The 14,690-nt window shown below is 43.5% G+C and overlaps 1 protein-coding gene across 1 annotated transcript in view; it reads left to right on the plus strand.

Moving 5' to 3' along the window:
• Positions 1 to 14,238, plus strand: part of LOC142769203 (uncharacterized) — a 29,557-nt gene extending 15,319 nt beyond the window's left edge. Inside the window, exons 5-7 of the mRNA XM_075872226.1 lie at positions 11,382 to 11,417; positions 12,160 to 12,225; positions 14,112 to 14,238. Of these exons, the coding sequence (XP_075728341.1) occupies positions 11,382 to 11,417; positions 12,160 to 12,225; positions 14,112 to 14,216 (207 nt within the window). The 3' untranslated portion in view covers positions 14,217 to 14,238. The remainder of the gene's footprint in view (positions 1 to 11,381; positions 11,418 to 12,159; positions 12,226 to 14,111) is intronic.
• The last annotated feature ends 452 nt before the right edge of the window (positions 14,239 to 14,690 follow it).

Below are 14,690 nucleotides of genomic sequence, written 5' to 3' on the forward strand. Positions count from 1 at the left end.
AACGGTACGACCCCCCGACACAAGTTCATTAGCTACACACCAGGTGACAAGCTCTGGGTGTGGATTACGATACGTCGACGTGGACTGTCTGAAAAACTGCAAAGACGGTACTTTGGCCCATACAGCGTCACACGACGCTTAAACAGCGTGAACTACGAAGTTGTGTCTCACACTGACTGTAGTTCTAAGCGCCAAAAGCATTTACCCGAAGACGTGCATGTCGTGCGTATGAAACAGCATTCATCGAGGTAATTAGCTCCCGGTTACTGTGTTGACGCGACCACTTCATACGGCTGGTAGAGCGCCTAAGTTGCGCATCGGGACGATGCCTCTTTCGGAGGGAGGCAAATGTCACGTGCTTGTCAAAAAGAAAGACAATGACAGTTGTGCATGTGCCATGAAGGACAATGAAATGGATCAAGAAGAAGAACTCTCTTGCGCGTTCTAATAAAAGGACAATCCTGCTTCTGGTGTCTCAATCTCTGCGGCAAGACCTGTGTTTTTACATCGTGGCAATATGATACGCATATCATGATTATCATATTTGGACATGTCATTTACCTTGGTCGTCTATTTAAGTTACACCATACGAAATTTGGTATGCGTGGAGCTTGCTAAATGATCGCGAGCACGCAATGAGCATGGAATGTAGTCATGTTTTACATGACGCGCATGTCATGAATATCATATTTGGATGTGTCATTTACCTTGGTCGTCTATTCACGTTACGCCATACCAAATTTGGTACATGGGGAGCTGGCAAAATGGCCGCAAGCACGATATGAGCGTGGCATGTAGTCATGTTGCCATACCAAACTTGGTTCCAATACCATCACATCAATGAAAGAAACCGCCAGGAGAGCTAAAAGTCGTAGGCATAGGCGGCTAGATAGATAGCTATATATATATATATATATATATATATATATATATATATATATATATATATATATATATATATATATATATATATATATATATATATATATATGTAGGGACGGTCGATGTGGCTTCGAGTTCGGGACACGAGGGGCGTTTGCAAAATACCGCGATCTACTGGAAAGCACTGCGAAAGACCGCCCAGAAATTCTTCGAATTTACGCCACGCTGATACTGCCTAGAAGTGGAAACCGTCGACAAAGGAACCGTAACCTGACATTCGTCTGACGCTGCAACAAAGAAGCAACAGTCTTCAACAACATGCTTCGGAATTTTCGTCACTATTCCTGGCTAGTTTGCTACCTCGATCATGAAATCGAATGGTTACCACCCACACGCGTCCTCGCAGCAGACGGCCTTCATATGAGCTTCGAGGGTGTGTCGCTGCTTGCAAGCCACATCCGCCACCTGTGCTTCAGGAGACCGGTGGATGCGACATCAGCTGCCTGGTGCGATTCATCAACGAATGACTCTCCGCATCGAGTGAATCGAGCTGGGCGACCTTCAGCACCCAGTCATCCTACAGCACAGCCGAACTCAAGAAACAGCACCGCGCCGACAGCATCCCTCACCCTGACCAGCAAGCCTTCCGTAGCAGAGAACGTCACCTCGAAACCATCGCGCGCCCACATGAATAAGTCGCAATCTACACAGTCTGCGTCTGGCCTACCACCGCCTGCGGTCGTTGCATCACTTTTGCCGTCTCAACCACGCTACGGACTCCGGAACAGGGGCACAACCACGAGAGGAACGAACAGACTAACACAATGCCAGCTGGGTGAGAGTACTTTGTCTGCTGGCTCAATGAACTTTTTAAGGACCAGGAAGGTTATGCAAAAACGGACTCGTTGTGAAGCGCTTATTTCTATGCGTAGAATGTATGCCGCGGCAACAAGTGCACCTAAAGGTTTGCAACCAAAACTGCAGCCGGCCACATCAGAGATGTCATAGAAAAACCTGTCAAGGTGGAATAACACCTTAAATCGGGCGTCTGTTGAACTAACCAGCATACTTATTAGCCATTATAATTCACCAGAAAAGGGTCTGTGGAATCAGGAAAAACAGCTTGTGCAATCCTCTCAGTTTACGACTGAAGAATTCAAAACTCTCTAATTATACCTGTCACTGAAGTTACCTGAGCTGGATGCTTAAAAGTCGAAGGTTGCCCGTGACAATTTAAAAAAGAAGGAATGCTGCCGACGAGGAAGCATTCTAACTACAGCTTAAATGCGCCAAGCTGGAAAGTAAATCACCTGGACAGGATAACCCTATAAATTTGTCATGGTACGATCTATCAATTGAGGAACGTTGTGTCTTATCTCGAGGACATAATTTTTGCCCTGCAACAGGAGGCTATAGTGAATTTCAGTTGGTGAAGGATCTTCACAATTTCGAACGTAACATGCGCCTCCATGAGTACTTTTATGATCGGTCCTCAGCTCACAATACCGATAGCTCATCATTGCCATCTTACAAGCATTGCACACCTCCCTCCTAAAGAGACAAATGTCTGGACCTTTATATCAGAGCTGTACAACGCGATGACATGCAGGTATATAAAGAACGTCCACCATTGCACCGCAACCTTACTGACAGAGAGCAACAAGGAATTGAATCCCTCGTTAGTCATAATGACGTGATTTTAAAACCTGAAGATAAAGGAGGCGCCATTGTTGTAATGGACAGAAGCACTTATATCAGCGAAGGCCATAGGCAGCTCAGTGATGCATCATATTACAAGGGGCAAGATCATGACCCAACAAACGAGTTCGAAGCTATTGTCCGTGATAGTCTGACTGCGCTCTTTAATGATAAAGAAATGAGCTACAGCACTCTAAAATCCCTAATACCTTGAGCCCAGTAGCTGGCAGGTTTTACCTTCTTCCCAAAATTTATAAGAAAGGTAATCCCGGTAGACCAATAATTTGTGGAATTGGAACAGTGACTGAGCACCTTTCCCGTTATGTAGATAGCCTCAGCAACACCATTCCGTCCAGCTTTTCTTCTTACATTAAAGATACCAATCACTTTCTAACAGATATTCTTAACCTACAGGTCCTCAAAATTTGTTTCTCGTTACCTTAGATGTCACGTCACTATACACTAATATCATTCACTCAGATGGCACCGAGGCAGTTATCTGCACGTACAATTATTGCGATGCCGACAAACCTGTTTCCGCATCTATGTTAGCTACGTTGCTTAAGCTTATTCTCGAACTTAACAATTGCGAATTCGATGGGACACATTATGTTCAAGTTAGCGGTACATCTATGGGCACAAGAATCGGACCAAACTACGCAAACATATTTATAGGGCTCCTTGAAAGCAAATATCTTGCAAATTGTGAATATAAGCCATTTTACTATAAGTGGTTCATCAACGACATTTTCCTAATCTGGCGCCATAGTGAATCGCAACTTTTCCCTTTCATAGCAGATCTTAACAACACTCATTCGGCGATTTCTTTTTCGCACTCGTATTCACCTGTGAACATAAGCTTCTTTGATGTCATGGTCACTCTACGTAACAGGAAGCTGATAACTAATCTTTACAGGAAACCCACAGATAGGCAGCAATATCTTCACTTTAGTAGTAGTCACGTGAAACACAATAAAGTTAGTATTCCCTACAACCAGGCATTCCGTTTTAAAGAATATGCTCTGATAGCAGTGAATTTTCCCGCCACTGCGAGCAACTTTGGAGCGCGCTCGAAAAACAGAGCTATCCGGCCGGCATAATCACAGACGCCATCAAACGTGCAGAAGAGCTCAACCGTTCAGATCTGCTGAGTACTAACAAAAGACCCAAAGATTGTTCGTGGACTAGCCTAATTTTCACACATGTGGCCTCAGCTCCAAATGTGAACCATATTTTAAAGAAACATATCAACATTTTAATACAGAGCGAGCGGCTCAAAGAATCTTTACAGAACAACCACGCGTGGTCTGCCGATGATCGCGGAACCTTCGTGATTTACCAACCTCATCTAAAACCACGTGTTCACATCATGAAGGCTGTCATCCCTGCAACAAACCACGTTGCAAAGTATGCGCGTACATGACGACATCTAAAACAGCTTTAATTACATCGTCCAGCTTTTCTTTAAAAATAAATGGGAACTACACATGTGATAATATCAACGCCATCTATCTTCTCGAGTGTTCAACATGCAAAGCTCAGTACATAGGTCTGAGACAAGTTGCAGAATTCGTTTTAATAATCACTGTGCACATGCCGTAAGCCTGCCTAATCTACCGCTGTCGAAGCACGTCAGTATGCCTGGCCACGGTTTCGACAAAATTAGGGCCACTATTATTCAGTCTGCTTTCAAGACAAATCACGATAGGGAAGTGAGGGAATCCTTCTTGATCCACAAATTTAACACTATTCGTTCGGGTATCAATCAAAACGTAGGAAAGCTCACCTGCCTCGCACACGACTTCTTAGATTAGTAAAATATTTTAGTGTATATTAAAATGTATATTAGTCAACCGTGATTTCTTTACATCAGAGCTGTTTTACATGTCCTGCCAACCATACTGTGCCGCACGTGTTGATGCGCAAAGAAATTTGAAACTTGTATATTCATGCACCCGTCGCATGTCAGTGATGTCAACACAAGGTTCTGACAGATTACCGTTTTTTTCACTTTTATTGTCCTAGCTGCTGAACTGAGAGTTCATGACGTGAGCTTATAAAAGCGGCTGCATTGTATCATACCTACTTACTCTGACGAAGGCCATGCCACGGCTGAAACGTTAGTAAAGACAATTTTCTTTTCAAATGTGCTATCTGCAAGTTCATTCAATATAGAAAATACCCGGACCTGTCGTGCCTTCCTTTCAAATTATATATATATATATATATATATATATATATATATATATATATATATATATATATATATATATATATATATGAGATCTAACAAACAATAATGCTAAGGAATGTATAGGGGAAGATAATAGACCAAACTGTAAAGTAAATATGAAGAAAAGTGGGTGAAAAGATAATTTCACTTTTCTTCCCCCACTTTTCACCCACTTTTCTTCATGTCACGGCTTCCAATATTCATCACATCAGATATGCGCTCACAACCACTCCATACACGCATACGCGCACAGCCACCTTCACGGCGGATCAGGTGGCTGTGCGGGCAGATTTTGGTGCTCTAGAGATAACAAAATCACGTACAGTAAGCAAGCATTCCCACTTCTCATAAGCCTACAAGCACGTAGTCATGCGCATTGGTTTCGGGGGTCTCCTCGAAGTCGATGCTGCACTTCCCGTTCCGTAGTATCCCCTAGCAATACAGAGAGTTTCCTAAATATACACTAGAATGAACTCCGGTGCTAGTGTCGATGGGAGCTGCAACGCATGGCCCTTCAGCGTGTGTGAGAATCATGAATATTACATGAATTTGCCTAATCTTCCTACTTTACGTTCCTTCTGGCCTCGCGCGGCTTGAAGCTGCTTTGTCGTGAAACAAGAATTAGCAAAATTTTTAGTAGTTACGTTTCAACACCTCAGATTTTTAGGCATACCACTTCAAATCGGGTCACTAAGTCAAAAACAGTTTGTTTTTTATGCGAAAGAAAACCATAACACAGCAATAAACGAAGCCACAAGTGCATTCACCGCCAACAAGCACAAAGGCTAGGCAAATTCGTGTCATACCTATAAATCCCATGGTCACTGAACGATAGCAGCACCAGGGCCAGGTCTAGCTAAAAAAAAAAAAACCTCCATGGCTGTACGTACTCGGGATCTTTGACTCACTGCCTTTGCTTTGCAAGCATTTGATGTTGGGCTCGCGGTCACCTTCATCTTTAGTGATTTGGTGGTGAGAAGCGGAATCTATGAACTTTACGTTGCACGTAACCGTTATTATGGTCACAATTTTTTGTGGTCGACTGACCAGGAAGGACTCGGTACAAAGCTTCGCTTGTGAAAGAAAGCCGGTATAGTGATGTATAATATGTTATAACGCAAGCCCGGAGAAAGAAAAGTGAGAGGGCCGAAGCCTGTCCATGCCAGTACCAGAAAGATGTCTACCAGCTCGGCTACCACGCAGCCTGGCGTGACTTAGTGCGAGACGTTTTTAACTGCGATGTATTTCTTAGCCGCCTAAGTCTGGGTGCTTTCGTGGCCGTCTTCTTGACTTGATACTCTCTAAACAGCGCACTCAGCTGCATCCGAGTGTGCTGAGCGCGCTGCATCAAGTAACACAACTGGGAAACATTGCAGTTAGATCTATTATACCAGCTGATGGTGCGACCACATCAGGAGTCATTTACAATATTAACACGGGAATCTGAAACGCAGACCTTCCTATACTTATAAAACCAGCGAGTCAAGACAACGTCATTGTCAGCGTTAGACGCCTTGGTAACACACGCTGTGTGCGAGTAACGTTCAAAGGTGTCTGTCTTCCCGCATACATGGAGGTTGGTCACTTCCATCAACAAGTTCGGCCGTTTATTCCTAAACCCGTTCAATGCTTCAACTGTCAGAAGATCGGCCATGTAAAGGGTGTTTGCAGGAGCTCCGCAGCCTGCCCCCACTGCTCCAAACCACACGCAGAAGACAACTGTAGCGCAACCACGCTGAAGTGTCTTAACTGTCAGGGTGCTCACAAGGCTTCTTCCAAATAATGCCAGCCCATAAAGAAAGAATTTTCTATTCTGAAGCAAATGGTACGAGACAGCTCAACCCACAAGGAATCTGCTGAGAAAATCTCGCGACGACGACGTCACCGTCGAAGGTCTTCACGTCAGAGAGCGCCAACTTCAGGTAATAAGTCGATGCATCAGGAAAGATCGCCAGCTGCAGTTTCCAGCACGGCAAACAGAGACGTTCGAAAGGAACACAGGGGCAGATTGGTCTCTACAGATAAGTGGCCATCACTTACACGTACATAACGCGCAGAAGAGCCGTAGCAGAAGCCGTCTTCATCAGACCAAGCTGCTGCAATGGAGGACTTGCGGAACACAGATCAGCAAGCGATAGCTCTTCTGCGATCCTTAATTAACGACATTCGCTTGTTGTTGAAGAACATGCACACAACGTCAGCAAGAAGTGAATTGCAACTACTGGGCACTTTGAGTCCAGTACTCGCAGCGCTTGAATAAATAATGGCTTAACAGCCACTGAATTTCAGAGAAGAGGTCCAAAAGGCAGCTATTCTTCAATGGAATGCCCGGAGACTGAGATCACGCATCGCCGATTTCGATTGGTTCGTGTACACGAATAAGTTCCCCATCATTGTCATCTGCGAGCCTTATTTGCAGAAAGAAATCAGACTTTCTGGTTATGAGTCATTCATGTCGCCTACAACTGCAGACAATAACGTAGGTCTGATGTTTATTCGCCGCGACCTCACCTACACTCATCATCCGGTGTCACACTACGACGACAATCAATATATAAGTATAACAGTGAAGAAGAAAATGACCATCATAGTTGTGGGTGCCTACCTCTCTCCGTCAAGCCGTTTCGACCATACAAGACTACAAGGTATACTGTCAGCAAGTCCTAACCCATGCATCATTATCGGCAAATTCAACGCTCATCATACAATGTGGGGAAGTTCGAACACCAACGTTAAAGTGAGAAAGTTGGTGCCCTTCGCCTCCGACAAGGAACTTTTCTTGCTAAATGACGGTAGTTCAACGCTCTTGCGTGGTTGAAGGTATAGCAGCTGCCTTGACCTGGCCTTTGTCTCACGAAGCCTCGTCAGGCATGCTGAGTGGTTTTCAGACATAAAAACGCATGGAAGTGACCGCATTATCACTTACGTCAAAATCGAAGGATTGTCCCATGCTAAGATACGCGATAGCGTTCAGAGAGTGGACTGGTTGAAATTTCAGTCTCGCATGGAAGAGCTATGTGAAGCAAACAGATACCTCGACATAGAGGAGATAATTAAAAGCACAATACACGACACTACGTGTACCCTCACATGCTCTCCCAAAGTAACGGAATTTGACATCGAGTTAGAACGACTTCGAGCAGTCCGACGACGTGCTGAACGAAGATACCAACGCACAGAGGCAATAGAAGACTTACGAGTCGCTCGACGTATACAAAAGAAGAATCAGCGCCGGATAAAAAAACTTGAATCACAATGTTGAACTGCTTTTTCTGAGTCGCTTGACCCACGAAAACATTTATCCCAATTGTGGAAGACGGTACGAGGTCTCCACACAAAACCCCCTCAGTAGTCCCCATTCAGGGCTCTCGCACTTTCTGAACAGAGACGCGGTATTGACGTGGCAGAAGACTTCTGCGCCAAAGTATCTGGGCCACTCACAGGGCCAAATTGTCTTTGACCAACTGTCCACAAACACTGGATTCCCGCATGGATATGTCTTTTTCTATCGTTGAACAAAGAGCGGCACTAGCTTTGTGTGGACGCACGTCGGCACCAGGGCCCGATAGAATTTCTTACAGGGCCCTGTGTCATCTGGGTGTACGCGCGAGAACCCTGCTCCTGGAGTTGTACAGCAAATCCTGGCAAGATGGAACGCTCCCGACAAGCTGGAAGACAAGTCACCTAGTTTCACTTCTGAAGCCAAGCAAGTCACCGTTGGAGCTCTCATCTTATTGCCCGATCGCATTGGCCAGTTGTGTGGGCAATATTATGGAGGGGATGATCTTGGGACGCCTGGAGTGGTACTTGGAGTGTAACAACATCTACCCAGATGCCATGGCAGAATTTCAGCGCGGTCGATCATCGATTGACAACGTAGTCGACCTGGTCACTTATGTACAACACGAGAAATGCCGTAAGTGTCTCTGCGCATATTTGTTCTTAGACGCCAAAGGGGCGTATGACAACGTCACGCATGAAGCTGTTCTCACCACTCTCGAAGATGTAAGAGTAGGTGGTTGGATGTATCGCTGGATACGTAGTTATTTGTCAATGCGATCCTTCTTTGTGAGCACTGAAGACGGTCAAACCTCTCCAAATTACAGCTACCATGGCGTCCTCCAGGGTGGCGTACTCAGCCCTGTGCTGTTCAATCTCGCGCTGATTGCTCTCACTGAGCATCTGCCAAGCACGGTAAGGCTATCAATGTGCACAGATGATATCTGCGTTTGGGCATCGGCTATAACACGCCTGCAGTTACGAGGAATAATTCAAAAAGCTGCCACTGAAACATTACGTTATCTCCGAACTCGAGGCTTGGAAATCTCTTCCAAAAAATTCGCCCTCGTAGCTTTTACACAAAAGCCTACGAATAAGTGCACCATAAGCGTCAATGGTCAAACTGTACGATACTTTCTATCGCACAAGTTTTTGGGCGTCATAATTGACAGGAATCTATCAGAGCAATCACGTTTCGTACATGAAGAAATGGTTAATAGCCATCTGTAATATACTGAAGTTCTTTGCAGGGAAGACTTGAGGAATGTCTCCCACTGCAATGCTACAGCTGTACAGGGTACTTTTTCTCGGTTTCCTGTGGTAAAGCTTACCGGCATTGACCAATGCAAGCAAAACAAGCCTTCGAAGTCTACAGAGTGTTCAGTCCTAGACACTCCGGATTTGCCTCGGCTTGCCTTGTAGTGCGTCGACAATGGCTACTATAGCAATCGCCGGTGACCACTTCATCACGAGACATATCGACGTTGAGGCACTCGGGACACATATAAGGCATATTGTTCAGACACCCTGCCACCACCTAGCCTCTTTACTAGCAGACAGACCACATTCGTCATTTTGCCGACCGGTAACCACATATCGCGATTCTTTGCCAACATGCTTCACACCCGCCGCCAAGATTTTGACTCCTCCATGGTGCCTATACGTGACATTCAGAAAAAAGCAGATATGTCGTCACCTTCTCTTAGGCAGCTTGCTCTGCTCTTGTTATACGAGATGTATCAAAGCTCTTTACACGTATACACCGAAGGCTCTGTTTTAGAGAAGAGTTCGACGGTATCATTTGTTATACCAATAGAGACACGACAAGAAAATTCAAGACCTCCCACCTTACGACATCAACGGGAGCAGAGCTCACAGCTTTTCATGCCGCATTGCAATTCATCAGCGATCAACAGCCACAAAATAGGACAATTTTCCGTGACTCAAAGGCGGCACTGCAAACCCTTCTATAACCTTTACGCCACGGCCCGTACGATCAGCTGGTATTCGAGATTGCAGAAAAGATTCACCGATTCATTGAGAAAGGACATAAAATAGCCTTTTAATGGCTTCCAAGTTTTTGTGGAATAATTGGCAATGAACCGGCTGATCGAGCTACTTGTTCTGCCCATACTGAAAGCGATCACATATCAATTCCGCTCTCCAGAACTGACGCTGCATGGAAACTCCGCACGCTTGCTCGCAAGCGCACAACATCACAATGGAACGAGTCACATTTCATCCATGCAGGGTTATACACCGTAGACCCAACTCTCAGTCTTCGAATTCCTCTGGAATTACGCCTACGCGACGCTACTATGCCGTGCAGATTATGGTTGGGCGTCGCATTTACCTATGCGTACGCGTTCCGCATATGAATGGCTGACACTGCTGCATGCGACCATTCCGGCAGTGACGAAAGAACTTGGCACATTCTGTGTGAATGCCCACAATACTCCTCGCAGAGACAGTCACTCTGCAATGCACGAGATGAACTGGACAAGCAGACTCTTTCAGAAGAAAGAATCCAGCGCTACCGACAGGACTTTATGTCGCAGAAGAAGGCTGTGAAGGCACTCCTGCGCTTCTTGCGTTCAACTGGCCTGTCCAAACGACTGCGATTGGAGCTCCCTAAATGTGTGCGCATGGGAATTTTTTTCTAATTTATTTTACATCTCTCTATTCTATCCTCTTTCGGACCCTTTTCCCAACCTTGTACAGGGTAGCAAACCAAATATTTTAGGTTAACCTCCCTGTCTCTTGCTTTTATTTATTTCTCTCTCTACTCCCATTTACGCTTCTTTTTATTTCATCATATTTTCTTTGAACAAATGATGACAAAGATACTGTTTCGTGTTTTTTAGCAATTTGTCACTGCTCAGAAAGCAATAGTTCGAAAAACGCAGACAGGAATCATAATACGAGCTACATACGCTAACCGATGATGTGAATATGAACATTCTCTAGGTGATAAGTCTGAAAATTTTCAGCTCGTAGTGTACTTTTACTTGCACTGACAGGCACTCAGACAACAAATAAAAGAAACAAGTTCTTGAAAATTTAATTAGGAGAAAGTGATAAATGTGCAGATCACCAAAAAAAAAAACACGCTGCGAAAAAATTCGCCAGAGTCTTTCTTTACCTTTTATTATTTTGTAGCTTGCGCTGACTAAAATAAATGGATGTACAATAGCAACCGTTGCTAAAATGTTGCCGGATTGAATATCATGTGAAAATGCGTGTACTTCGACAAATTTCAAAACTGTTTTTACGTCTTTGCTGATTATAGGCTCTTGACTGTATCACTGGGATCGCCCTGAATGAGGTATGTTTGATGCTTATTCGATAAGAAAGTGAGAAATGCTAAATCAAAACAAGAGAAGTGGCTAAGTACTTACAATCTTTGAATCCCTTCACGACCACGTTTGACGTTCGTTGCTACCACGATCTGTTCGCGCGTGTTAGTTACTAAGAACAAATATATACTGCGGCACAATTCTTGCCTTAGAAGCAAGGCAAGAATTGAATGAAAAAAGTGAAATTTATTCAATGAAAAGAGTAAAAAAAGAAGCAAAAGCAATGAGGACGATAGCGGCAGTAAGCACCACACGAAGTTGAGGCAGAGCAAATGCACTTGTTGTGGCGCCCATTGCTACATAGCTAAAACATACTAATATAGCGTTTTTGTTGGGGGGGGGGCATTTTAACTTTCAAAACACGATATTATTTGGAGGCGCGCAGTGCTAAGGCAACTGGCATTAACGTCGGCTGCCGGGGGTGCCTTGACGTGGTGGTAACTGTAAGTAAAAGAAGTTCATTGCAGTGAAACGCCACCTAACCCCAGCCTCTTGGTCGGTATTTTAACTCGTTGCCACGAGCCTAATTGAGCATTCACTGATTTTGCTTTGCCACCATGCCAGGATTACAGCCAAAACGACGCGATGATATTAGTACGAATGACCACCGAAAACTCTCACATCATCTGATGTGCATTGCGATGAATTGCACTACCATTGTGGTTTATTGGCAGCTGACAATTTTTTTTCCACATTAACTCTTGCGGGCAGAGTTCAGATCTTTATGCGAAGCTGAAGTTGCCTCGGGAACACGGACTGGCGGCCAGAGACGGTTTGGTGAGTTTTACTTGAAGGCGTCAGAAATTTCGAATATAAACTAGCCGGATTATATCCCACACTATGATACAAATGAATAAAAGGTTCGCATAGTGCTACATAACTTTGTCACAGTGTCATAATGAGGCCTTCTGCGGTTATACGTGTACACGTTCTTGAATATCCAACTAAGTGTTCATCCACAGAACAGTGTGAACATGCTTGCAAATATAGTGTCCTAGAAAGACCTGCAGAAATGCCGACTTGGCGTCCGTGATAACGTTCTGGATATTTTCAAGTTCTGCCTGTTGGTGAGCGCTTATTTGACCAGCAGGCTGCTACACCACTATAAGTGGATAAAATGTTACCGTTGCGAAGGTTCACAATATGGTGTAATTTGACAGTCCCCAGAATAGCACCTTCGGTGAAATACGTATACAAACGAAGCATTTCATCTCAGACACAGACGCTGTGCTGTCGACTGTTACAACACAGAGGACAATAAATATTGCACAGTCTACCCAAGATTGTGAGCGTTGTCAAGCGATTAAGATTTTTATAAAACATCACGGTAATTTTTAATGAATTGAACTTTAAGTTAGTAAACGACATCTAAAACGGCCAGAGTCTGGCTAGTCGTTCTAGGTAACTGACACTTGTGACGTGCTGTTTGAACACAAACATTTGCAGTTATTCGTGTTGAAACAGGATGTCAGAAGTGTCAAATAAATGACATCTTAGCAGCACAATTCGAAAAAAACATTTAACTTATACGCATACTCAAAACAGATTGAAAAAGCAATGTAACTTATACAGAAAATTTGAAGAGGTTTTCGTGTGCACACTGAAGATATAGAACACATATATTTTCATACAACTGTTTATTAGTATTTATGCTTAAGAGTATATGCATCTCTTAAATAATAATCTATGCACCTGCTTAAATGTACACCTAATGGGGTTATCTAAACATGCTACGAATTATGTACTCGCGAGTGAGTCTCAAATCTCTGAATGGCAGCATGATCTTCCTGCGAAAAATATTGTCGGCACATCACCATTACACAAATGTAAATATTGCTAGAGCTGGTTAGTTTAAATTCTATCATTTGGGAAAATCGAACAACTTGGACGTTATATAGCTACACTGACCCGTAAATACAACCGGTATTCACTTGTGCAGCTCGCCTTTGGCAAATATCAAGCAGTTTATTGCCTTCCTGCCTGCATTGGTGGCTTATAGTGTAGTCCTATGTAGTCTTTACAGTTGGTCGGTATCAGTGATCATCAATGTGCGAAACATTATGCTTTAAAGTATGGCTCTGAGCGCATATTTATTGCGCCATTTCGGAATTCACGCGTTTACGGAATGACAATATTCATTTTTTTGTATTGAAAACATCACTTTGCTTTCTGTAGCACTCTACTGGGTTCCTTAGTACTTTTCAGAGAGCAATAAATAATACGCTTTTAGTTGAAGAATTTACAATCAGCTGTACAGCTTTCCGTTCGATGATAAGGGTCACACTCAGAGACAAGTGTAGAAATGATATCCTTAATAATTGTTTTCCTTAAATGAAACAGATGATCTTTACAGGAAATAATAATGAAATGATATACTATAAAAATATTTTTATTTCCCTAAAAGAAAAAGACAATTTTTATAGCACAATGACCCACAATATGAGTACTTTCATAAGAACTTTTTAGTATATTGGAGGCAAACGTAAAGCTATATATATTCATTCTTTCGCGTATAGTAATCAGTTCTTCTGTAGTCTTGCTGTTTATGTTTGGACGTAATACGAAGAAACAGAGGGGTGACTTCGCCAACACAAGCTACCGTATTTTTATTAGTGGAACTTGTTTTGGTTTACATCTGTCTTTTTTGATTTTGCTTGTTTCAGCGGTGCATGTACGAAGTGGCAAATAAAGTCGGCTTGAAGCGAGAGGCTGTGGATGACGCCGTTGCCGTCGGCACAAAGGGAATGTTGTCATTCGGATGGAAATAAATAAAGAAGCATCATCGGAGAAGTTGTGCACACTTACAATACATCTTAGCCTAAGGACAAGTTTGGTTTAATATACACTATTCCAAATAATAAAGTTAGCTTTCCTGCTATGCATTTGAAAAAAGTAAAGTATTGTCGTTTAGTGCAAATAGCCTGTTTAAGCGTGGTTCGCTTACGAAATGACGTGCAAAAAGTGAGTCGGCTCTCTTGATATACACTCATAAGATACAAGCTGCAGTACCATCAACTAGGACAGCATCTACGCTTGAATCCCGACAGGTGCCGCTATCACTTGTTCAAGTATGCTGTACAGAAAAGCATACTTGCGAATTAACAAAAAGGTTAACTACAAGTCATTGCGGACGTTATTCACGTAAACGAATTGCTTGAACCCTCAGGCGTACGTAATGCAGGAAGCGTGTCTTCTGGTGTGCGGCAAATAAGTGCAAACATAAGTGCACCAGATAAAAAAGG

Source organism: Rhipicephalus microplus, chromosome 8 (assembly GCF_043290135.1).
Source record: "Rhipicephalus microplus isolate Deutch F79 chromosome 8, USDA_Rmic, whole genome shotgun sequence".
NCBI classification, from domain to species: Eukaryota; Metazoa; Arthropoda; class Arachnida; order Ixodida; family Ixodidae; genus Rhipicephalus; species Rhipicephalus microplus.